Below are 27,386 nucleotides of genomic sequence, written 5' to 3'. Positions count from 1 at the left end.
TGGCTTACAGACATCATAATATTAGGCAGCTTGATCTTACATGTATTAAAACTTTTGGTATTATAGTGTTTGATAAAACAATAGGTTTTTGTGATTGTTTCTGGGAAAATACAGGAACATGACAATCATGGTAAAACCCCTCAGCTTAACATTGTTAACTTAATAACTTTTGTTAGAACCAGTACAGTCTTAGTCTTTGCACCCTTAAATAAAGATTTGAATGAAAAGTTATTCTTTGGACAGCATCAAAATGTTCTGCTGCCTCATAGCTTTGGTCTCCATAATTTTGCAACTGACCAAAGTTGCAATTCCAAGTCGCTGTTTCGTTGTGCCACTGGTTGCTCGATCAAAGTGGATTTATGAAGACGGGTTGATCTGCACGAAGGCTAGTTGGAACCGGCAGCCTTTGTCACGGCCATGACTGGGGTCTTCTAGGCTATATGAAACTGCAGGGGTTGCCGTTACCTTCTGCAGTACTATAGCCTGACCATGAAACCTGAGACACATGGCTCAGCAGCCATCATCTCTAACCGATAATACAACAGATTAAAATATTAAATATGTTGTTTATTCAAAAAGGGGAAAAATAACTTTATGCAACATATATTGCTCGCTCTATACTCGGAGCTTGTGAGCACTGGGGTCGGAAAATGAGAGGGAGGTGTTATCTCAGTAATATATATTGGTAGCTTGGCTAAAATAATTGGTCTATTTTATTCTTATTAAGTACAAATCGGGTAAAAAATAAATTGTGTGTTGCGATCTAAGGACTAATTAGTAGTCAAAAATTTTACTGAAATGGAATAGAAGAAAAGAAAAAAAAAACATGTTTAAATAGTTAGTGAATGTATGATGCACATAAGAATTGTGTTTTTGAAGCATTCGGTGCTCCTTGTGTATGCTGAAAATGCACATTACTTTTAATGTACAGCACTTGGTTAAAAAGCACGAGTGCTAACTTTTTTTTTAAATTAAAAAAACCTATCTTTTACTCGAACAAGGGATAAAAATGCAAGACAACATTAAAATAAAGAACCTTGAACAAATGTGTGTAAATGCTTTGTGCATTTGCACAGTTGATGACTATCTGTGCATATAGCAGTAGGATCTACGAGAGAGTTTATCAGATGCGGGACATGGTGACAGTCAAGTCATGTCAACAGTGAAGTCATTAGAAATGGACGTGTACAACCAACTGGATGCAGGACTGGGAAAGCAATCAGCCTTGGCATGTTGTCAAAACGTCATCCAAGCATGTGCTTGGAGTAACTTCGGAAAACCATGGGCGAAAAAATTTAGAAAGACTTGACAAGGATTCAAACCTAGAACCTCGCTAATACAATTGTCTCTGTGCTTGGTTGTCAGTAAGGGTTATTGTTTTAAATAAAAATTTGACTGGAACCGAAATATGAAAGATTCAAACATTCTTTCAATTGATGCATGGGCAAATGATAATCAAAGGTAGGCAGCACAGTTTTCAAAAGATTCCAAAAATGATAGTGAGTGAATCACGAGAATTTTTTTTTCTGCAGTACTTCATTATTACTCGGAAACAAATAATTAACACAGATCATACAATTGGAGGTAAGCCACATGTTTCACATGTCATAAAATTATTTTCACATGTGGGACGTAAAAAGGCAGTTTTACGTAGTGGCAATGAGTGCAGGAAATATTGGTGGCTGATTTTCACCTTCGAGGAGTTTGTCTCTGGATCATCATTCAACTCACTGTTGTCGATATTTATGTCTTCTGTTCTCGAATGAGTGTATCAGGGCTTTCACAAAACAGTGAAACTGAGGGCTAATTTTTTTTTTGTATTCCTGATGGAGAGTTTCAGCTGGTAAATGACTTAAAAATGTGATATTTACATTCATTCGTAATGTTATATTTTGACTGTTGATTTAGTGAGGATAAAATTGTTACTTTTGGAATTATGAAATGCATATTTTTTGGGCTGCAGTAATACTGCCTTTTGGACCGCTCTGGAGTGACTTTCAACAAGGACAAAATCGTCTACCTTTGCGACCATCACTGTTTAGCTGATGGGATCCCTACAAGATGATTAACAATCTATGCATCAGCAGTGATGTGGTATCGATGTTAAGGTTGAGGGAGCACCTTTAGAATCTTAACATTCATCCATAATGACTCAGTGGGTCACAATATCTTTGGTTTGTGAGATCCTTTGTCCATTTCACCAATGGTGCTACTGGCAGTATAAGACAAGACATGAAGTTCATGCATGACAACGCACTAGGTTACTTCAGTCTTCATGCAGGCTCTGTCCGCACGTTTCCCGGAAGATGGATTGGCCGCGGAGGACTGATGTCTGCACATTTACCAGATTTGAGGTCGTGTGATGTGAAGGTGTTATGTATGTTCAGCTGGTTTCGGACGTGCATCTGTTAGAGCAGATTTGGTGCTTTACCTGAAATGGAGTTTGAAATAAACTTCAGAAATTTACAGAATTGGTCAGCCTATGCTTTATTGCCCATCGTAGCAGCAACTTTGAGCATCAGCTTTGTTGGAAAGGTGGTGGGTATGCTATGGTAAATGTTGGTGTAATGTGTATTCTCTGCCCTTCCGTATGGTCATTTGGTTTCTAGTCTTGCCAAAATCATCTGTATTTTATTGCCATTGTTTCTGGACCTTTAGTGTTGTGTATTTCGTGCATACGTGTGCATACATGCATTTGTACTACATAATATGTGCATGATATATGAACTTTGTACTGACTGAGACTAGTTCAATATAATTTAAATCTCTGGTGATGTGTGTGGTTGCTCTGAAGAACCTTTCGATAATTTTTCCGAAGCAAAGTTTTTTAAAACCTGTAGGGTAAAAGTTTTATGGTAAATTTAACCTTTTTTTTAATTTTAGACTTTAAAATTTTCTTTTTCATGCATATTATTTCAGCCATATGGTCAAGTAGCCTACGTGTGTATGTGTTGTCTGTCAGCTCATGTTGTGTGTTAACTACTGGTCAGTGAATGGTGTGTTTGCTGCATTGTGTTTTTGTTTTAGGCTCTCGCAGTGCAGTAGATGGTAACGTAGCTGTAATGTGATATGCATATGTAAAGCTGCTGTGCCATTGTTTTTTGTTTTGTTTTGTTGTGAGCTCATTCCATTCCTTTTTTCCACTAGAGCTGCCTAGGACTAGTTCGCAATCTCAGGGCTCGGTCGTCACCTCGATACTTTCCGCCTTGTGCGGCACGTTTTGTCGAGACACCCCATTTGGATCACTTTTCGGTAAGCCACGGAAAGAATCACGCACTCGGTCCTTCTTGTGCAGTGAAGTGAAACTTGTAGGTGAGTATTCACAGCTGCAAAGTGGGTCAAAAGGAAAAGTTGTGTCTGCAAATAATTTGTCTCGTCTTGATTTTGCCACTTAATAAATTGTTTTGTTGAAGCAAGCCTTGGAACTGCTGTGAGCTAGTGTTGGCTGCTTATGTACTTGTTTATACTAATCATCATTGTCTAGCATTTTAAAAATAAATGGAATGTAAGTAAATGTTCTTATATTCACTTACGAAAGTAGCTTACACTAGCACGCTAAATGGTTCCTAGGAACTCGTAATAGAATATTTTGGAAGTTTAAAATTTAAAAAAAAATTTTCTCTCTAGTTTTTTGTTAAAAGAATTATTCTGTAAATTTGTTGCAATTAATCATGACTTTTAAGATAAAATTACATTTTATTGATAAGGCAGAAGTTTAAAATGCCTTCATCTAGATTATATAACATGACTTTTCTATGGCTTTAACCAGCAGCTGTGAACACTTGCCATTGACTTCAACTTCTATTCCTCCACCACAATCATATTGAAACTTCCTTTCAATTTCCACCCCAAATTGTTTTTATCCTTTTTCCCTAAATTAGCTTCCTCCATCTGGGATCCACACTAATATGTTTGGTTGTACTTTGATGCATGTTGCGTGGAACTATCATTAGGCAATAAGGCATAATAGTGAAGTGTAATTCGTACAGTTATCTGCGTATTGTGACATGCTTTGATGGCACACCAACAGTGTCAAAACATAATTGTAATATTGTCTAATTTTAAACACAATACCAAAATATACATATTTGCATTAATTTAGTTTACTGAAGGACAACTTTTTAAAAGTTTACCCTGTACTTAATATGGCCTGCAGTATTTCAAAGATTAAAATGCCTCTATGGGACTAAGTGATTCTAAATTTTTCAGCACAGTAAGAATGTTGGTTTTCTGTACTATGCTCACCATGTTTGGTATAGCTTACTAAATTTTCAATACAAAAAAAAGTATGTAAACTACCAGAGGTGAAGTGTCCGTGGAAGTTGTGGAAGCAGCTCTTCTTTTCCATTGACCAGTGCACAACAGTAAAAATATTTAATTTTTATATTGGAGAAAAAATTTAATCATCAACAAAACTACTTTTGACAGTGTAGCTGCGTGTCGCACCCAAATGTAATGCTTCCATGCCAGAATAATGGCAAGCAGTGAGGTTTCTTACCCTCGATTTTCAGGTAATGTAGTTTCGTTGGATTCAGACAAATCGTGTGTCGGTAATTGTAACAGTATTATATAAAAATTGATAAACAGTAGTTCTTTCAGTGTTGAACAAAAAAAAAATCCTCAGTAGCAGGCTTATATCTCCTTCAGCTCTGGAGACAAAAATAAAAGCATTCACTCGGGATTTTCGTCCACACACAAATGTATACCCTGATATGTGGCTGCAAGAAACTGACGAAAACTTTTTTGTTGGCCTTGCTTACTTTTTTCAAAAGAAAAATCAGTGTGGACTACTTCCGGTTTTTATAAGTTAAATAATCTTCAGAAAGCAGAAAAATGGCTCAAATTGTTTCACAGCAACATCATGTGTTTGAAATAGCTTAAACAGTTTGGTAAAACACATATTGAATTTGCCTTTGACTAAGCTTTGAGATCCATAATGAGAAAGTACGGAAAAACAGATGGGATCATGAGCCATTTTATAAGAGCAACTTGGCTAAACAAGAACTGGCTTTTTGCGGTCAAGATAAGTCTACTTTGACACTTAACAAGGGTAATTATTAAGAATTTCTTAATGAATTGGCTAAATATGGTAATGAACTCAAAATTCTCCTTGAGAACTGAACAGTTTTCACAGAAATGATTTATTGTAAAAAAAAAAAATTAATATTTCTACCAATGGTATAGTAAATGTTCAGTTACAAAAACTACTTAAATAGCATAATTTTGTACCATCAAATCCAAATTTTCCTGGGGAGGGCCACTGGAACACCCCCCCCCCCCTCCCCCCCCCTGTATCATTATTATTGAGTTAAATGGTGGTGTTGCTTCCCTTCATGTAAACCTCGCACCTCGCCACTAGTAAACACTTGTTTTAACAATACACCACTTCGCACGTCTTCAAATTGCGTGAATTGATTTAGCGTGATGTTAATTTTACTGCCCCAGTTCTTGAATAGCATGTCTGTAAATTTCAGTTAGAACAAAATCGCTACAAGAAAAAAAATCTAGCATGTCGCCTCAAAGTCTGTTTCGACTCGGTAAACAACAGATGTACCGTGGCATACATTTAGCTATACGAGGGGGGAAGAGATGCACGCGCAGGTCTGACTACGCTATCGACTGTTGTACAAAAATCAGCTATAGCAAGTTTAGTTGCGGCTATTGATTGTAAAGAACTAAATGTTTTTACGTACGCATGTATGCTGCTGAGTCATACCGTTGTTGCCCGGCTATAGACCAGGCCGTGATGAACTTCATTCTTGCCAGTGGTAGGGAACTCGCACAACACAAAGCAATGTCTGCCCATTCATGGGCCGGTAACTGTAAGTGCATAATCACCTGTAGTTGGAATCATACTGGAGTCTGTGCCGGAAATTAGGCATTTCAACACGATTTGTTTTAAATTTTTATTATAATTTTAAATTATTTTTGGAAATTTTATTTTTCTTTATAATTTGGTTTCTAAAGGATGATTTACTCTTTGTTAGGCTGGTGTACTCCTCTAAGTTAAACTTTGTGCAAGTAGACTGAAGCACCTTTCCCAGAGACCTATAGGATCTTTTGCAGACCTAATACTTTGCTGGCAGCCAGCTTAAAATTTCCCTCGCTTACAGGCACGTTCCAGGCCTGTAACGTTACTTCACTTCATGACATAAAACTGCACACAACAGCTCTGGACGAGTTGTTACCATTTCTCAGAGGCGAGCTGACCATAGCCTTTACCGTCACGCATCCGTATTAGGTTCTCTCCTCGAAAAGCATGTCATTGACGCTAGTTCCCAGCGTCGTTGCTTTTTCTGCCCCCCCTTACTCCACCCCCCCTTCCCTCTCGGTTCTAAGAATTCGCCTAAGTCCAATGACCGGTCATACACCCCAGCAGACAGCGACCGTCTCCAAGGATGCCTTGGATAAAAAATGTGTGTGCCAAGATGGACCGCACACGATATCTAGCGGCAAACTCGCTAACCGCCCAGCCAACTTACCCTGTAGGCCGCCAGAGTGTAGCACCTGACTGCTCCTTTATTCGCTTGTTAAAGCAGACGCCTTGAGGGAGTCGATTCTTTTTTTATTTCAGACACCCCTCAACAGGTAGCGCTAAAGTCGGCCAGTGCTACCAACTTCGAGACACCAGTCAGAGTTTTTTTTATGACGCCCACTTGGGGAACTTCGGAACCTTTTGGTCTGGACTCCCAGTCCTCCCCTCCACTTTTGATTCAAGATTTACTTTTAATTACGAGACGCGGTTCTTCGCGAGACACTTCGCGTCGCGACTGCAGACGGACCATTTTGCGATTATCGGCGAGTCGACGAGACACTGCAAGACTTCCATCCGGCCGCAACCGACTATGTAGTCGCCTAAATAAGGGATGCTATCCCTGTAATCTTTTTCAAGTAGTTTAGTCCGTTTGTTTAGTACAAGTTTAATAGTTAGTTATTTTCCTTTAAATTTATTTCTTTTGAAATGAAGAAAACAACCGTGCCAGCCGCGTATTCGCGGGATCCAGTTCCTGGCTGGCGACGCATCGGTAAATAGAAGCCAACTCCCCTGTCTGACAGGGTCCGAGAGCCGGATGCCGAATTGGCATTTTCATCTCTCTTCCACAACAGGACACAAGCGCCCTGGCATCATGTTCCCGCGTGATCTCCGGGAAACGAAGCCGCGACCTCCGGTGCTTCTGTATCTTTTGGCCCTTTTTTGAACTTTCTTTAAATTACGCCGTCAAACAAAGTTAATCATACAAACATAATTTCTGGACTTTAAGTACATACCTCAACTGGGATAGTTTCAATATATTTGTATTTTTTTTATTGGTTTATGTATTTTTAGTAAATGAAACTTTTTATAATTTCATGTACGGCCGGCCCATAATTTTTTTTCTGAATATACCTGAGAGCTGTTTAAGAATGTAATTAATATTGTAGGTTAATATTTTCTTGTATCTGTTATGTCTCCTCAATCTGGAGTAATTATATTTCAGACGGAATCACACCTTGTTTCTGTTCATTACTAATAACATTGTGAAACCTAAAGATCCACCCAGCAAAACAAAAATGGTAATCAGACCGTGGTTTGCTGCTACAAAAATTGTAGCAGTTAGCGTGGTTTGATCCTAGCTACAAGTCATTGCTTCCAAGTAATAGCATAATGCATCGTATTCAAGTATTTGAGGCAAAACTAGAAGTGTTACTGCATTCAGTATGTCATGACGGCCACACGTATGTTTGTCGCACTTTAGTTTCAAGCAAGACAACTGTGCGCACAATCGTAAAAATAAGGATTCTATCAAACATTTATATAAGTCTGATTCTGTTAGTTGTTGTAGCGGGGATATATATTTGACATTAGATGGAACATAAATGAAAAAAAAAAAAAAAACAGATGTTTCACATGGAAAAGATTGTTAAATGAATGGTGGAATGAAAAAAGTCACGGTTCTGACAGGATTGGTGTGAACCAAGCAGTGATACATGAATAAGTGATTTAGTTTTTTGAAAAATTAAAATGTAAATATCCGGATAGTAGTATCGATTTCACTGCCAGTAAAGGATGGTTTGGAAAGTTTGCGAAAAGGTACGCTACTTGAATTGAAGGTCATGCCTTGGCGGGCAAGTCAACCAGCCGACTGATGATAACTATCTCCCATTATATGCAGCGTCGTATTTGTCACACAAAGTATTTGATAGTAGGCTTACAAAGATAAGTGGTGTGAAATATTTATCGTTGAGTGTTATTCTACACATTTATATTACGGAAAGAATATTTCCCTACACATTTTGGAACTCATTAAGTAAATTATCCTTGCTATTCATGGAGACTAATGCTTCAGATATGTGATTTCGAATAACAAAAATCATTTGAAGAGTGCATTATTTTTGCTAACTGAGGGATTGGTGTATTTAATCATTTAGAATAAAAAAAAAAAATATTTTTTTAGTTAAGTGTCAATGCTGTTCAAAATAGACATCTGCTTTATATTACCGAGTAATTATCAAATGGTACATCAACACCATTTTGTGGCTAAACCAAGCTGCTGCCTCAATCACATTTAATTGATCAATAATTCACATAGAAGATAACACATTAATGACTAGACTAAAATTTGGTTCATTGCTGTCTTATTTGAAGGTCAATATCACTATAATTGCTCTTACGTCCCACAGTGATATTATCACTCCAATTTGCTTCATATGTATTTCAGTATTTTTTTTTTTTTTTTAAATGTCGGTGTAGTTGAAAATTGTTTTGATTTGACAAACCAAGAAGAATGGATTTGTTGTTTTATCTATTTTGACTATTTTTGCAGTTATAAATTTTAATTAAATAATCATAGAAATATAATTTTACTGGTAGTTAAACTTATCGTTAAATTCTTATACAACCTAGTGTAAATTGACTTGATGACATATTATCATTTGCAGTCTTTTTGTTTTGTATAGCAAAGCATAAATACTTTTATATATCAACTTAAAAACTGTTTTAGGTATGACTAAATAATTTAAGAAATAAAAAGTATGACTTAATCAACTAATTTTGTTTTCTGTGAAAGTAGGTCTATAATTATTCAGTTACATTCAGTGAGTTAGGATAATCATAAATTTCACTGACCAGCGGTTTCAGAAACATGAACTACTGTTTTGATAATGCTGACAAGCATAGATGAGTACTGGTGTGAGCTAGTGAAAAGCACCCCTTGCTAGGCTAGGAGGGCAACACCCTGTGTGAGGCTAGAAAGATCCCTGAGACCACTGGAGCTGTGAAGTCTATGTAGCATCATTGAAATCAGATTTTGTTTTGCACCATTCTTTTTTTTTTTTGCATTGGTTTGAGATACACTTTTAGGTTGTAGTATAGTACATTTACGTTAAATTTAGAGTATTTTACAGCATATTTAGAGCATAATGCAACATACAAATACATTCAAAACCAAACTATTTTTCATAATATTTATTTACAAGTAATATATGAACAAAAACACACATTAATCATCTAAGATGTTTTAAAAAAATTAAATATTATTGGAGGAACTAAAAATTATTCCTAAGTTTTCTGAAAGTACTCATATATATGACACAATTCTTTACTTCTTATCATTTGATTATTTCAGACATTCACTGACGATTCTTCAGTGAGCTCGGTGCTTGTCGGTGATTAGATGCTCTTTAGTGTTGCTCTCTAATTTATTTCATGGTGTCAGTATATAATACAATATCTGATCATTTTGTACTTCATTATTATGCCTGCACTAAAAAAAATATTATGTATAACATTTAATCATTATTTTAGTGCAGAAATGTGTGTGCAGAAGTGTTCTACTACTGTGTCTGTCGAGTGTGTGGCCTTCTGGTTTTCTTCCAAATGTTTTCTGCAGTGATGAAAAAAAAAAGTTCCTGTCTTTTCACTATGTGTATTGTTGGGTAAATATAATGAGAATCTTGTTTGTAAATATATATTTTTTACTAATTGGGATTTCGGAGGAAAATTATTGTATATGCTATGTGCTTTTTGCTTTTCACAGCTTATAATGGTATGCTTTCATTATTTTAAAAATTAGCTGTTGGAGTACATGCAATATTTGAAAACATAAATATATTCCAACTAAATAGGTATATTTAAAATAAAATTTTAAAACTTAAGTCTTTTTAAATGATAGTTTTAAGTAGGTAGTTTATTCAGGCTTGCTATATACACTTTAGCACTCTTGAAAAGTAACCAATATTTCAGTAGTGCAACGTCTGCACTTAAATATTATCAACTAATGGAACAGTTATATCAACTAAAAACATATGTTGAAAAATAAAGGAAATTTCATATGAACAATTTGAAGTTTTGAGAAATGTATTGGATATCTGGTTGTAGGAATCACAGAAGTTTCTAAATAAAGTAAACACTTTCAGTTCATAGTGACCATTGTTTTTGAAGAAGGTCCAATTTATTTTAACAGATTCATAAATAGAAAGAAAATATTTGAAACTCAATTTCTACCAACATCCAATCATTTCTGATCAAACAGTTTTCATTGCCCAAAAAAAAAAAGTTTACGAGCTATGGTCCAATCAGTAAGTTTGGATGCGGAACTCATAATGTACCTACTTTAGAATTTTCTTTGTATAAAACAGTTATTGTTTCATGTTCAAAATTGAATTTAGCTAGTGAGGTTTGTTTATAAGGTAAGTGCATTATTGAAAGAACTTGGAGAATGTACTATTTATTAATTTATTTATTTATCTATCTATTTATTGGCTTTATTGGTGGCGAAGTTAAGGCGATACGCCTTTTGATTAACATTGCATGTTAAAAAATTAAATAATAAAGCATAGCAAAATAATACTTGATATTAAACAAACTTGAATGTAAACTAAATATACAAAGATAAAAGATAAACAGAAAACTTACTTGTATTCAACTCAAGATTGGCATACACACCTGCTGAAATGTAACTAAAGGTTAAGACGTTACGAGTCATCTGTTGCCAATATGATATAGTAAAACATTAATAACTTTCTCCCACACATTCACTTACACATTCTTACAGTATGTAAGCCGCGAAGTGATCATGCTGAGCAGGTGTTCCAGAGAGGTTTCTTCAGCCTGTGCTTGAAGGTAGCTAGGTTATAAGACTGCCTAGTCGCCTGGTCCAGTTCATTCCAGAGCCTTCTGCTGGTGGCTGCAAAAGATCCTGAGAAGCTTCTGGATGAATGTATGGGTATTGACATCATAGAGTTGTTTGTGGACCGTGTCTCATGGCTATTGTAACTGTGTAGATAATTTAAACTGGCTAACAGATAGCTAGGGGATCCCGGTTGCAGTGCATTATAAGTAAGAATCAGTGTGTGCATATTTCATCTTTGAGTGAGTTTCAACCATTTCAACTGCTGATAGTACTGAGTTAGATGGTCTTGTGATTTAAGGTTGAAAATAAATCTTGTGCAGCAGTTTTGGAGCTTCAGAAGCTGCTTTGCCAGTTTATCTGCCATATCAGGAAATAAAACATTGCAGTAATCAAAGTGAGGCATAATTAATGTCTGAACAAGGATGGTTTTAATTCTGGGAAAGAGAAAATTTTTTAATTGTCATAAGCAATGCATGCAGAACTGGACTTTCTTGCTAATTTGCATTACCTGCTTCTTCCAAGTTAAGGTTGAGTTTATCAGAACTCCCAGGTTTCTTTCTTAACACGTTTGAAAACTGAATATCAACTCCTCCAAGTGATTGCTTTAGGTATCATAAGAGCAGAACCAAATATTATGGTCTGTGTTTTATCAATATTCAACATGAGATTATTAACACTTGTCCATCTCAAAATGGAAGTGAGATCATAATTAACATTACTAATTGAATGAGTCATATCAGTTGCTTTGGTATGAATGTATATCTGTACATCGTCAGCATACATGTGATATTGGAAATTTTAAGGCATTTAGGTAAGTTATTAAAAAATATAGCTAATAAAAGTGGACCACGATTGGAATCCTGAAGGACACTGGTGGTTATTGGGAGCCCTGAAGGACACTGGTGGTTATTGGGAGCCAAGTGGACACTTTGTTATCAAGATTGACATGTTGGTAACAACCGCTCAGATAGGATTCGAACCAAATACAAACACTATGAGAGAAGTTGTAGAGAATTGAAATTTTTCTTAGTAAAAGAGCGTGGTCTACCGAATTGAAAGCTTTAATAAGGTCAAGTAGCGTTAACATCGTTAGTTCCCACCTATCTAGGGTAGCATGATGGATGTTATCCATAACATTTTTTAGGACAGTAGTAGTTCTGTGACCAGGCCTGAAGCCTGATTGGAAAGTATCTAAAAAAAATTGTTTTTGATAGGTATGTACAGTAAGTCCTCGGTTTACGTTCCTGAAAACCGCGACGTAAATAGAAACGACGCAAAATGAGCCATGTTTCATGCCACCGGCCGGCCACGGCCCAAGGTCGGCCGGAAGCGCTGGCATACAGACGTGACAAAGGGCAATTTTATCAGCAAATGACAACCGACAGCGTGGGAAACAAGTCCAACTAGTACTTCTCAGCTTTATAGAATGGTTATTTAACCAGCTGCTTTATTACCTTTATTGATTGAAATATAAAAACAGATATATAGTACATACTGTACGTAAGAGCAGGAAGCGTCCCTCATGATGTATGATAAGATAAGGCGGTGAACGTGTAGTTTACGCTACATAGCATAAATTAACTACCGAAGAAAACAAAGAATTATAAACGAATTATATACGGTGTTTTGGTTAAAATAAAGATTTACGGTCATTGTAAACGACGTTATTGTGAATCGGCGACAACTTAAATTGAAACATGAGTACTCAAACATTAGCGACGTTAATCCGAAACGACGTAAATCGGTACGACGTAAATAGAGGACTTACTGTATATGTTTCCTGGTGCATTAGGTGTTCATGGGCTTCGGAAACGGTAGGCAGGATGCTTATAGGGCGAAAATGTTTAGCTGACTCTGGAGAGTAATTTTTGGAATTGGTTTAATATGGGACTACTTACATATTGACGGATATTAACCTGTAGTAAGTGACACATTAAAAATGTTCTCCAACACACAGACCACAAATGGTGAAATTATTTCCAGCATTTTAATGGATATTTAGTCGTTACCAATCGCACTACTTTTTATGCGTCGAAGGGTCTTCGCAACATCTAAACATGATACTGGGAAAAAAAAAATACTTATTTATTTATTATTATTTATTATTTATTATTTATTTATTTATTAAAATTTGTGACATGCACACCAACAGCCGAAGCTTTAGAGGTGTGCACAGAACAAGTAATACAAACACGACACATACAAACGAATAAATACAACATAAACAGGATAATAAAAGACGACACATACAAGCGAATAAATACAACCTACACAGGAAAATAAAGGACGACACAATAACAAACAAAACAAAACAAAACAGCAACTGAGATAATTTTAACTAATTGATCTAAAATTGGAAGAATAAACAGGATTATAAAATTACTCAGAATATTAGGGTAATCATAAAAATTAAAATTTGAAGTTTTTAATAAAATTTTCATATTTATTGAAATTTGAGATAAGTCTGTAAATTAAATCATTATTATTGTGTAAGGAACATAATAGGGATCGAAGGCGGCTTTTGAACTGCGGGACTCGAATACCAGAGTTATCAAGTAAGTATAAGCAATTAATTTTTGAACTATAGCACTTAAACACAAACAGGGCATCCAGATGGATGCGACGATTTGAAAGAGATTCTAATTTGGGTAATTGATGGTGTCTAGAACTAATTATTTTGAAAAATTTATTTTGTATGGATTCAATTTTGTCACTGTCGGTGGTGTTAATACTGTTCCAGATAACTGAGCAATATTCGAGTTTACTTCTAACTAAGGACAAATAAAGAGTAAGAATGGATTCAATATTAGATGCATAGTAAGTTATATAATTTATTAAATATAAGGTTCTACGGGAAAAGGATACTAAAGAATTAACATGTTGATGAAAGAATAGTTTGGAATCAAGAATAACACCAACATCTTTTATACTAAGAGATTTGGAAATTTTTGAGTTGTCAAGAAAATAATCATATTTAACTGGATGAATTTTCCTTGTGAAAGAAATAATTTTTGTTTTATCTTTGTTAAGTGAAACTAAATTCATTTTGCACCAATTATCAATTTCAGTAATATCAGATTGAAGAAGCAGACAGTCATTTAAGGAGGAAATTTCTCTGGATATTTTAAGATCATCAGCAAACAGAAAACCAGTAGTATGATGAAGAACTTTAAAAATATCATTGATATAAATATTGAATAATAAGGGAGATAAAGTACCCCCTTGAGGCACACCAGAAGTAGCATGATATAAAGTAGAAGTTTTTTTATTAAGTGAAACAAAGAAACATCTATCTTTAAGGTAACTAGTAAACCAGGTTATATAATTATTACAGAGACCGAAGTTAGAAAGTTTAGCTAGTAAAATGGAGTGATTGACAGTATCAAAGGCTTTAGCCAGATCAAAATAACATGCATCAACCTGCCCCCTTGTTGTAACTTTATTGTATATAGGATTAATAAATGAGAGAAGATTAGTAGAAGTTGTCATACTATTTCTAAAGCCATGCTGATTAGGAGCTAATCTGTTGTTTATTGGAAAGTTAATATGTTTAAATATTATTTTTTCAAAGATTTTAGTAAAGCCATTTAATAATGATATAGGCCTATAATTAAATACACTGAGTTTACTACCCTTTTTATGTATGGGAATAACCTTAGCTATTTTCCATTTAGTGGGAAATACTTGTGATTTTAGACTTGTATTAAATAGATGCAACAATAGAGGCATTAGAATAAAAGAGCAGCCTTTAATAATGAAATTTGGTATACCGTCAGGACCAGTAGACATAGTTGGTTTTAATGATTTAATTCCCCATAAGACCTGGCTTTCTGATAAGAATGATACAGGAATTGAATCGTGAATAATATCGGGATCAATGATACGAGGGTGGTTGGTGGATGGTACATATACACTAGCAAAGTACTTAGCAAAGACATTAGAAAGAATACCAGGATCATTACAGATATCACCATTGACATTAAGAGAATGGGATTCACTATAACCATTTTTCATAACATTGACATATCTCCAGAATTTTTTAGGGTTATTCTTAACCTTATTATTGATACTACGATTCCAATTAGTTTTATCACGCTTAATAAGATTTTTAACTAGTGCTCTATATTTAGAGAAAAGAAGGTAATACTGAGTATTATTGTTTCTTTTATAGAGTTTATGAAAGTGTTTTTTAGATTTTAAGGCATGAATTAATTCACCAGAGAACCAATAAGGATGTTTAGAGGCCTTACGTGTGGATAATGGAATGTGAGTATTGATTTTATCACAGATACAAGATGTAAGTTGATCTACAAGAGCATCTACATCAGAGGTGTTATAATATTCATCCCAATTGTGGGTTTTTAGAGAGTTATAAAGGCTTAAGTAATCACCAGCTTTGTAGTTTCTGAAAATAGAATCTGGAGTAAAATTGTGTGAGGTCGCCTCAATAAGTAGTTTAATAAGTAGGGTAGGATGATAGATATCCTCTTTGACCAGAGATTCAACAGCTTTTTCAACCACACAATGGGATAGATTAGAAATACAAAGATCTAGAAGATTATTGGAAGATTGTATTAGGTTGTGCTGAAATAAATCCAAATTAGATATGAAATCAAGCAGGCACTGAGCCTTGGATCTGACATGTGCACGGGCAATATTGAGATAGTGATTTCCTTTCCAATCTATCCCAGGTACATTGAAGTCACCTAAGATAATCACATTATCATGAGAATTAACGAGTTTTTGTTCAAGAGCTTCAAAATACAATGTGAATAGATTAGGTGATGTAGTTGGAGGAAGATAAATATTACCCAATGTTAAGTACTTATTAAAGGCAATTTTAATATTAATCCATACGGCTTCTACTCCACGATAGTCATATAATTGAATTTGCTGAACAGAAGGGAATTTATGTTTGTTCACTGCGATCAACACTCCGCCACCACGTTCCATTGATGAGAGTAGCGGATCCCTATCAGTTCTAAAAATAGAATAATTATCGGTGAAATAATGAGCATTGATACATCTTTCGTTGAACCAAGTTTCTGTTAGACAGATTATGTCATACTGAGTATTAATAAGATTATCAAAGAATTCAACTGATTTTGTTCTAAGTCCTCTAACATTCTGATATGCAATTTCCCATTCATTAAGATTGGGCATTCACTGGGAAGTGAGTAGGAAGCACTCCTCCAGGCCCTGGCATAGAAGTTGCTGGCATAAAAGGTGACGATGTACTGCAGGAACTTGGAGGTAATTGGGTAGAATTACCGAGAGCTTCAGGAGATGAATTAGTACTAACAATTTGGTCTTGATGCAGTTTTCCAAAGAAAGGACTGATTAAACAGCCACTGGGCCAAAAAACAATATTATTAATTCTACTAAAATCTTCTTCCAGAACAGATACATGGAAGGAGGCGTAAGAATTATGCTTTGTCCGGAGCTTGGCCACTTTGACTTGCTTGAGATTTAGTTCGTTGGAAATATAATCTACGACTTCTTGTTCCGTGACAGACGGCTCAAAACGCGTGACAAAGAGAGCTTTTGTTTTTTTGTAAATAGGTTTAGCAATTGTTTTTAATGTGGAAACATTCCTGATGCCAATTTGCAAGGGATTTTTCTTACGATCCGTGTTAGATAATTTTCTATCGGAGTTTTCATTATTCGTGGACTTGCGTGAATGTTGTACTACGGTGAAGCCGTCTTCGTCGACGAGCTGTTTACCGTTTTTCCTGATGACGTCGTTGGAGACACGCTGAGTTGTAAGTGGGTCACTGGTGCGCGCACTGTTGCCAGATACACCGGATGACTCGACACAAGCAGGTTTCTTGTTTGAGGAGACTTTTTTAACTACTTGACTGTATGAATTAACAGAATCAGTCTTAGAAGATAAGATCTGTTTAATCTGTTGCAGTTCATTTTTTATCTCTGCAGTTTCACTACGAGAGTCGATAAGAAGGGTTTTTAACACCATATTCTCGCTTTTTAACTCGTCAAATTTCATACTGAGGGATTTCACGGCCGAGATTAAGTCTTCCATGGTGGGATCCAGAAGTTTTACCGTCCAAGCTTCATTAGAAGATTTTTGCTTCGATGAACTTTCACTTGCTTTTTCAGATATTCCCGGCGAATTAGAAATCACTTTTTTAGTAGGCGATCTGAACATTTTAGTAACCGTGTCTGGAACTAATTCAATGATCGAATCATTATTATCGGGTAATGAAAACCCATGAAAGTCGGAAAGATTAAGCAGCGATGAATCAATTATGAGTCGAACTTAACGATAGTGAAGAAATAATAGCACATTAAAGCCGGGGAGCGCGCGCGCACGTCCGTCAGCTATGAACGCTCAGCCGTCAGAAAGCTGAGAGTTGTTAAGTACGAATGTGTCAACCGACTCTGATCCACAGATGTTCAAAGTATCTGAATGCTGGTTGACAAAGCATGAATTTAGTTGAATGGCTGTGAGATTGTGACTTTTATGATCAGAAATTTTTGACTGGATTATGCCAGTAGTTCTCGACCAGCCCACATTATCTTAGGGTCCAAACTTAACTTATAAATTCCGTACATATGCTTTTGCTTTGCAGTTTTTATAGCTTGGGTACACTGGTTCCTGTCCTGTATTTTTCAAATGTTAGATCCTTAAAAGCCGAGTTGTGTTTCTTTTCTGTTCTGAAAATTCAAATGGCATGGTCTCGTCTTGCCATTAATCTACGAATTTTGGGTGTCATCCACGGGGAAGGGGGGAGCGTTATACGTTTACATGTTGGTCATAGCTATAGGTAACTATTTCATTAAAATATTTACTTTTTGTCAATGATTCTGCACGTTATCATTTTATGCCATTGAGCATTAGCAGCCTCGTCTATAATGTCATCAGTATTAATGTGTCTGAAGTTCCTATAAGTCATGATCCTTGGGGAGTATTTAGGCACTTTTAAAGAATTGGTTATAAAAACGAGATTGTGGTGAGAAAGTCCAGGGGCTGCAAGTTGTCTGTGGTATTAAAACCCTTTCCATGTTAAGCGTTATGATTAAGTCAATCCACATACTAGTAGTTTCAGAATGGTGAGTAGGTGAAAGTTGGCAGATATTTAGGTTAAAAGATGCAAGCATAGCTCTCAGCTCATATGGCTAGTTTCGTGAAGAAGGTTAATGTAAATATCATCTGATATTATGACACGTTCAGACACCGAGACAACGGAGATAAGAGCTGTTTCAAGTTGTTCTCCATAATTAACTTTAGGTGGTTTGTAAACAACACCTAACAAGACTTTCTGGCTGCTGACATTAGCCTCTAGGAATAGGTACTCGTGTCCAGGCACACTCTCGGGTAGGAAGTTTGAGAACAGATTTAATTTTAATGTTGTTACGAACAGATATTGTCATCACTTTACCTCGTTTATAAGTTCTATCATTCTTAATAAGCATGTAACCATTGAGAGAGAGAAGAGAGGGGCCTAACCTTGTTTCAGATTCAAGAATGGTGTGAAGCGACAGAGGAGAAAATATCATGGAACTCGTCAATGTGTCGAAGGAGGGACTATGCGTTAACTGGAGCGACATGAAATGAGTGCGTGAAGCAGTTTACTTGGAACCTGAGCTGACAGCTGGTAGAAAGTGCGAACTCAGGAGGGGTAGCAAGGGCGGGGGTTCCAGCAGGAGGTGGCCTATGGTTGGCAGTTGTCTCCGGGGAAGAAGGCTCTATGCGGCCAAGGACACGAGACCAGGCAGACAAGGTTACGGGTGAATATATGTCTGTTGACATGACATTAGTAGTTCTATAACTAACCAACTACTCACCATGATCACTCTACGTGTCAACTTCCATGGCGAAACACACACAAGCACATGCCAAAAACATTACAAGAAAACATATGACACCCTTAACATAAATTAAAACTGTATGAAGAGTTGTGAAGGATGTTAAAGAAGTCCTTTCAGTTCGTAGGGCAGACGTTTACTTCCGCTGCACTGTCTTAAAGCTCCTCTGAAGTTGATATATGCAGGCGACGTGAGTCAGTTTTGATAACTATTTTACTGTCTACTATCCACACATTCTTGAGGCTGTACTTAGTGATGGCAGAATTAAGCACCGCCAAGCGTTCGGATGTTAGATTGGAAATATGATGCCGGAGTGTTTCAAAAGCCATTTCGCATTGAACACTTCACTGTGTTTTTACTAAGATTCAAACTTGATGATTATTAGCCGGAGCTTTCCACTGTTTTTTGCACTAATGCGATGGCTTCTGTCAATGTCTCCGATCGAAATATGTGCCAATTTAAGTTTGTTTTGCAACAGATAGAAAATTATGCCATCAGTGTCCTTGCTGTCAGTTTCAGGAACTCCAAGTACTCGCAGGTTTGAACGTCTCTGGTACTGCCACAATTCGTTTTTTGCCAGTACTACCTGCCGCTTCATTCTTTAAAGTTTTTCCTCCAAAGATACAAAGTCCTCCCTCTGCTTCTTTTTTTCCCTCAACATCGAACGCCATAGTGTCCTTTAATTCCCGAATGACTGCCTCAGTAATTGTGCTAGTGATGGATGAAACAATGAGGCTTATAGTGTCAGAGTTAAGATCTTTAATCTGCTCTTGCACTAAGATCTCCAGTTGGCCCGGGTAGACTTGCTTCGCAGCCATAGCAAGGGGTCAAGAAGAACATTGCTTGCAGGATATTGAAAAATGTTATTTAAGGGAGTAACACCAATACTGTTGGACTTAACTACAACTGCACTTAAGCAGTATCATAGTCTCTACCACAAACAATAAGTAAAAATAACTTGCTAGCAGAAAAACACCTACAAATCACAAAAGACACAGCAAATTTACAGCCGCCTAGTCACTGTAAGCCATCTTGGACCAGTATTGTTTTAGATTAAAAAATTAACTTTATTTAACATGTTAGTTTCAGATAACTAAGAAAAGGAGTAGATAGTTATTGTTAATTTCAATGTGTATGTAGCAAACTATTATGAAGAGAATGTTAGAATGAAACATTTATATAGTTATGTTAAAGTACGTACTTTAAAATGCAATAGAAGAATCTTAAATATCAACAACTTTTGTTATGAATCTGAGCTAGGAAATTCTTGTGTTCATCAACTAAGCCTTACACTCATCATTTTATTCTCCTAGTAGCTGAGAGAGTAAACAATTGTTTGATTGGTGCACTTCTCCCTGCAGGGTTTGATGTTGGCCTATGGGATGTTGGACCTCCATGGTTAACCTCTGTGCCAGAGGTCTGATGCTAGATAGGGGCTACGAATCTCGGGAAGCCTAAGATTCACACAAGTCTGTGCCTAGGTCTGATCAGTTCTGAAATTCATCGAAGTTCGCAGCTCGCTCATGCAACTTCAGTAGCACATATTATAGGATAAAAACATGTGGGGAAAGATGTTCAGATCATCTTTCAAAGACTTAAGTGACGAAGAAATTAGCTACATTAGCTACTTTAAAAATACCCTAAAATAGTGTAAACAGTTGATTAGGTTAGGTTGGCTGCAGTAATAATGGTGTGAAATCCTGTGAAAGTTTGGTTAGGTTAGCTACATTACAAATACTATAAAATAATAACGGCAGTTGGTTACTTTAAGTCAACTTCATCTTAAATTGGTCATTCCTAACAACCATTACAATTATTCAACAGAATTTTTATGTAGCTAACCCAACCTAAATGTCCACAATATTAAAAGTATTTTTAATGTAGTGACGACAGCTGTTGTGTCTATCGTGGTCCCTAGGCCCGCTGTTGCCCATAGCTGTCTGGTCGTGGCATGAGTGTAACAAAGTGCTTTGAGTGGTGCTTCGAGTGGTGCTTCGAGTGGTGAGCGCACCCGAGCGCGGCGACTGATGTGACGAATGACAGTGTAATCTGACCCGGACCGTGTACTGTCTCTGACGCATCTCGTGCGTCCTCCTCCCCTGCTTCCTGCTTGCCGTGCGTCGGTGTGTGGGAGTCAGTCGTAGGTCGCCTGTCATCCGCGACGGACACGTCTGAGCGCTGCTCCGCGCTTTGCCGCTAGAGATTCTTGAGTGGTTCACCGTTACGACGTAGACCGAACTACGGACATACATTTATCCTAAATGGCATCTCGAGCGGACGTCAGCTCGAGGGGTCGCTGTTGCCCTGGCCCCTTGTTGTAAGCCACAAAGTGAGAACCCGATTACTCCCTGAGTTTTAGGCTGGTCGGCGCTCTCGTCACGACAGGGAATTACTCACAACAGGGGTCAGAGAGCCAGGTGTCATCAGTAGCTAACCAAAGCTAAAAGACCATTCTTGCACTATTAACAAATTTGTAACATTCACACTAAACCTTAAAATTCTAAACTACTAACATTTTGAAATTAAATTTTTAATTTTTAGAAATGTGGCTTTCCTTCAGAATTACCAATGTTTTAACTGATCAACATAAAATTCTAACCAAATACCCTATAAATGGAAATTAAAATTCAAATCGTAAATGTGCTGATTTAACATAAACAGAGGGATAAAAGTTGAGAAAAAAGCTGAGAAAAAGCTAATGCACAAATGCGGCTTCAGAATGGTCTGGTGAGAATCTTAGGTTAAATATTGTAATGGGACAATTTAGGAAAGTTGTCAAAAAAAAAAACACAGTAGGTATGCAGAATAATCATATGGCATTTGCATTAGCACATTTATGATAAGGGTATTTTGGTTATTTAGAGTATACTTTTTTTTTTCCAAGTTTTCTGCAATTTGTTTGTTATTATGATAGGAAAGGTTGTGCAAAGTTTGGTTGCAACAATTACAATGTTGCAATTTGCTCACGTGGACATATCAAGCATAGCAGTGTGCCAAATAAATCTTTGTGTAGCAAAACTATTTCTAAAATACATTCTATAAACTTAGTGTTCACAAAAAAAATAGTCGCAACTTTTAATATACATTTTAATTCTGAAATTACAACATTGATAACTCAATATTTTAATAATATTTTTTTTTACTTGGTGTGTTTAGCTTTGTGGTGTAGTAAGTAGCTGCTAATTCGTGACTCGGAGGATTAAATCCCGTTATTTACAAGTTTCGGTTTTTGAAATTTTTTATATAAATATTTGTTGCCTTTAAAAATAAATTTTAATAAATAATATTATTATTATTTGTTAAGTTCCTTACTAGTTTGAATAACTTTTAATACATAGCTCAGTCCATTGGTCCTGTTTACCATCGAACGGTATCGCTCCCTTGTTCTAAAGTTGAATCCATGCTTCCACCGGAGGACCACGCAGGTAATTGCGACTGATATAAGTCCACGGAATTGTCCACACACACGTCACTGCACCAATCCTACATCCCACAACACGTATTGTGTGCACGGCACACCCATTGTTCCAGGTAATCTTCAACCAACCACCGAAGTTACTCCAAAATTCCGCACATAACGAACTCTCTAAAACCACAAACCGAACAGTCAGAAAATGGCGCCTGGTAACGGTATTCTTCCACAGTCAGTGTCACCAACATCTCAAAGTTAAATTACCTCCTAACATCATTTATAGACTAGTTTATACGAAACATACCGCCCACCAAAATTATACAAATTTTCAGTCAACTCTTGAGCCTACAACCTTAATGACATTATATACACCCATCAGAGACACGGAACAATTCACTTAGCAGGAAGGTGATATAGCTTCACCACTGGCCTCTTGAGCAAACCACGGGCAGTTTTTATGTCAGCTACTCTAGAAACTCCATCCTTTCCTGGATAGAGAGTCAGAACGTGACCAAGTTGCCATTGAAGCGGTGGAAGATTGTCTTCCTTTACTACTACAAGGTCTCCTACGTTGAGGACTGTGCCCCTGGTTTTCCACTTTACTTGTTGCTGGAGGGTGTTCAGATACTCCTTGGACCACCGCAGCCAGAAATGTTGAACAGACTGCTGAAGAAGTTGATACCGGTCCAGTCTCTTCATTGAAAGGTCTGTCAGATTTGCAGATGGTGGAGCCAGCAATGTTTCCCCAATCATGAAATGCGCAGGAGTCAACACATCAAGATCATTAGGATCGGATGAGATCTCGCACAGTGGGCGAGAGTTCAAGATTGCCTCAATTTGGACAAACAACGTTGTCAGCTCTTCAAAGGTTAAACTTTGCTGACCAACAACTCTCTTCAGGTGGTGTTAGGCAGCCTTCACACCAGCTTCCCAAATCCCCCCGAAGTGTGGTGCAGCAGGAGGGTTTAGGTGCCACTGAATACCCTTGTTTGCCAGCTGAGTAGCAACTTTATTTGAATTTGTTGGGTCTCCAAGAAGTTGTTCCATTTCTGAAAGGTAGCGACGTGCGCCAACGAAGTTTGTACCGCAATCGCTGTAGACATCCTTGCATAAACCTCTCCTAGAAACAAATCTATAAAAAGCATTCAAAAATGCATTAGACAATGAAGAAACTACCTCCAAGTGAACGGCCTTATTAGCAAGGCAAAAAAACAAGCACAAATATGCCTTGAGTATGCGGGCATTACGAAGTTGAGAGCTTTTGATTGAAAAGGGACCTCCAAAATCAACTCCGACACTCTGAAATGGTCGTGCTTCCCGCACCCTGTTAACAGGGAGACTGCCCATTATGGGCTGAATGTGTTCAGCATTGAATCGCCAACACCTAAGGCATTTGTGAATTCATGACTTCACTAACCTTCTTGCAGACAATATCCAAAATGTGCTACGAATCACTGCCAGTGTTGTTGCTAGACCACCATGAAGACATTGTTTGTGGTAATAGTCAACAATGAGATTCGTGACATGACCTTCCTTGGGCAGTAAGGTTGCATGTTTCTCGTCGAAACTCATGGCTGAATGATGAAGTCGTCCTCCGACTCTCATGATGCCGTCCTTATCTAGGAATGGGTCAAGGGATCTGAGGTTGGAGGAACAGCTTCTGCCTTGAACAAGATTGTCAAAGTCAGTCTTGAACGAATCTTGTTGAACTTGTTTAACAACAACCTTCCTTGCTGATTCCAGTTCGGCCGGTGTCAACGGACCCAATTCACGCTTCACCCTAGGGATCTTGAGGTTGGAAACAAAACGTAGGATGTACGCCACAACTCTCAGCAGTGTCAACCACGAAGAATACCTCTCCAGACAATCAAGTTTCAGTGAACTGACTTGTGTAGCCATTGATATTACTTCTGGCACCCTTGTTTCTGCATTGTACTCTGGAACATTCTGAAGGGTGGTGATGATAGCTGGCCATTCCTCCTCCCTACGTGCAAGCCACCCTGGTCCTTGCCACCACAACTGATGACCAAGCAGCTCCTTAGGCATTAAGCCTCTTGATGCACAATCAGCTGGGTTTTCATGAGAAGTTACGTGTCGCCAGCGTATGGGTATCTTGCACTCTTGGATTTGCGACAATCGATTAGCCACAAATGTCTTGAGACGATGGGGTGACGTTCGAATCCATGACAAAACGACTGTTGAATCACACCATGCAGTAACAGCTGAAATGGATATGTGTCTTGACAATACATTCTCAATAACCTTAAAAAGGTTCACCAGCAGATTGGCTCCAAAAAGCTCGAGACGTGGAAGTGTGATTGTCTTGAGTGGTGCTACTCTTGTCTTGGCAATTAATATGTTGATTGTGACCTCAGGCCCATTCCCCGACACCCTCAAATATACTACTGCAGAGTAGCCATTGATGGATGCATCTCTGAAACCATGAAGCTCGAAAGTGGTGTTGCTATGGGTGCTCACATACCGAGGAATACATAAACTTCCAAGTGAAGGAACCTGTACAATGAAGTCACGCCATGTCTTCTTCAAGTCTGACGGTAGGGGTTCGTCCCAATCAATGCCTAACAGCCATAGGTGTTGAAGGAGCAGTTTTGCTTGGAAGACTACTGGAGCAATCCATCCCAAGGGATCATAAATCTGAGCAATGTTGGACAACATGCCTCGTTTGGTTATGGTTTCACTGAACTTGCTGAAATGGTAGGAAAATCTATCACTTGTTGCATCCCAGAACACTCCTAGAACCTTAATTACTTCACCACCATCTTCTTGGAATTTAAGTGGGCATTCTCGGTGATCCTCAGGAACTGCTTGCAACAATGCTTCATGATTGCTTGACCACTTCCTTAATTCAAACCCACCGAGTTTCAGCAGATCAATCAAATCACGTTGCAACTCAAGTGCAGTTGACACTGTTGAAGCACCAGTCAACACATCATCCCCAAAAATATCTTCCATTAATACTTGTGATGCCTTAGGATATTTTTCCTTCTCTTCGAGTGCAAGCTGCTGTAAAGACATCATGGCCAGAAATGGTGCAGCCGACACACCATAAGTGACAGTGTCCAGCTGAAATTCCTGAATAGGGTCATTTGAGTTCTCTCGCCATAGAATCACCTGGTACGGCTTATCTTCTGGATGCAGGTGGATCTGCCTATACATTTTACATATATCTGCAGTCAACACAACAGGATAAAGACGGAATTTGGTTATAGTTTCCACCACATCATTTTGTAGCCGAGGTCCCTTTCTCAATGTGTCATTTAATGAATTACCCGATGAAGTCGCTGCTGAAGCATCAAAAACAACTCTTAGTTTCGTGGTAGAGCTGGTTTCCTTCAGTACACAGTGATGAGGGATATAATACTTAGCGCCTTGCATATTTTCATCGCTCAAAGGATGCATGTGGCCAAGATCTTGATATTCTCTAAGGAAATTTCAGTACTCAGACTTCAGCCCTGGATTGCGTGCCAAGCGACGTTCTAGCTGCTGTAATCGGTTTACTGCTTGGGGGCGAGAAACACCCAGGTCTGGAGGAAAATCCTTGAATGGCAAGCGTACTATAAACCGTCCATCAGCATCACGTGAATGTGTTTGAAGAAAATGCTCTTCACACTCACGGTCATCTGGATTACAATGCTTCATTGGGGGCAGTTCTTCACTCTCCCAGAATTGGCGAAGGACATCTGATAGGTTGTGAGTGGTTAGAGTTGGTGTAAATAACGACACCACCTGATTAGCTGAATCATTAGAATTACTCTTGACATCTTGTGGGTTGTGGGTTCTGTGTGTGATCTTCCCCATCAAAACCCATCCAAAAATGGTGTGAAAAGCAGCAGGGTAGCCTGAAGGTACTGGATACCGCCCACCATCAAACACTTCCGGATAGACATCTGCTCCTAGAAGTAAGTCAACTGGTCCTGGAGTGTGAAATCCTGGGTCAGCCAACTGCAACTCTGTATACTGTTGGCACACTTGATGAGATACTCTAGCACATGGCATGCCAGACGTCAGGTTCTTTAGAATCAATGCATCAATTATCAACTATGGTCCTTCCTGCTGATATGGAGAGAGAGTACAGGTCACAAGTCCCTTTTTGGCTTCAACAACCGACTGTCCTAATCCCAGCACTGAAATATGGGCCCTCCTCCGTTGTAAACCCAACTGCCTTACACAGCTCTTGGAAATGAATGATGATTGGGAACCAGAGTCAAGCAATGCACGCACTTGTAGGCCGTTTCCCCATGCATCCTGAATATGTAATAGTGCAGTACCAAGAATTACAGTGGGTGCTGGAATCCCTGAACTTGTCAATGATACCACATGAGAGCCATTTTCTGGACCCACATCACACACAGGTCTATTAGCAATGGATGTGTTACCATTTACCTCACTGCTTCCTCGTATAACTCCACTTCTTTCAGTGTCTGAATTACCTTGCAGCTCACTAGACCCTTTATCACTTGAATGAAGTAATGAATGATGACGTCAATCACAATGAGTACACTTGAAGGTTGAAGTGCAGTCCCTGGCCTTATGGTGTTTCAGACAATTGAAGCAAAGGTTATGAACTCGCACCTTCTCACGTTTTTCAGGGTTTGATAGGCTGGCAAACACTGGGCATCTGTAAATTGTATGACTACTGTGACAAATGACACATTCTTGCTCCTGAGAATTTGAAAAAAATACTCTACGCATAGTTTGAGGTGCCCCTGGATGCATCTGTTTTCTGACAACATGCCGTGATGTAGAGCTAATCGATAACTCGGAGATGTCAGCTGCTACCAATGCCTTGCAGCGATCTTCCAGGAAATCAAGCAGTTGTTCAAAACTTGGCATTTTCACATCCTTGTGTGCTAACTCAAATTGGCACCGAGTGTCTGAATCCAACTTTGGCAACACAGTATTTAAGAGCACAAAACTCCACTCACTCACCGGAAATTTAAACACCTTCAAGGCACCAAGGTTTTCCTTTATCACATCAACTAGTTTCCTTAAAGCAAGCGGATTTACAGTTAATG

General features: G+C 37.9%; 1 protein-coding gene across 11 annotated transcripts in view; it reads left to right on the top strand.

The window, feature by feature from the left end:
• The window catches only part of LOC134536437 (calpain-A-like), a 221,877-nt gene that overhangs the window by 180,679 nt on the left and 13,812 nt on the right, over positions 1–27,386 (top strand). For 6 of the 11 annotated variants that reach the window (XM_063376220.1, XM_063376192.1, XM_063376178.1 and 3 more), the window contains one exon: positions 3,148–3,252. The exons of the other annotated variants lie outside the window; for them this stretch is intronic. In XM_063376220.1, the coding sequence (XP_063232290.1) occupies positions 3,148–3,252 (105 nt within the window). The remainder of the gene's footprint in view (positions 1–3,147; positions 3,253–27,386) is intronic. 11 annotated transcript variants of the gene reach the window in all.

The sequence above is a fragment of the Bacillus rossius genome, chromosome 1, assembly GCF_032445375.1.
Source record: "Bacillus rossius redtenbacheri isolate Brsri chromosome 1, Brsri_v3, whole genome shotgun sequence".
NCBI classification, from domain to species: Eukaryota; Metazoa; Arthropoda; class Insecta; order Phasmatodea; family Bacillidae; genus Bacillus; species Bacillus rossius.
This window is presented reverse-complemented; position numbering and strand designations above follow the sequence as displayed.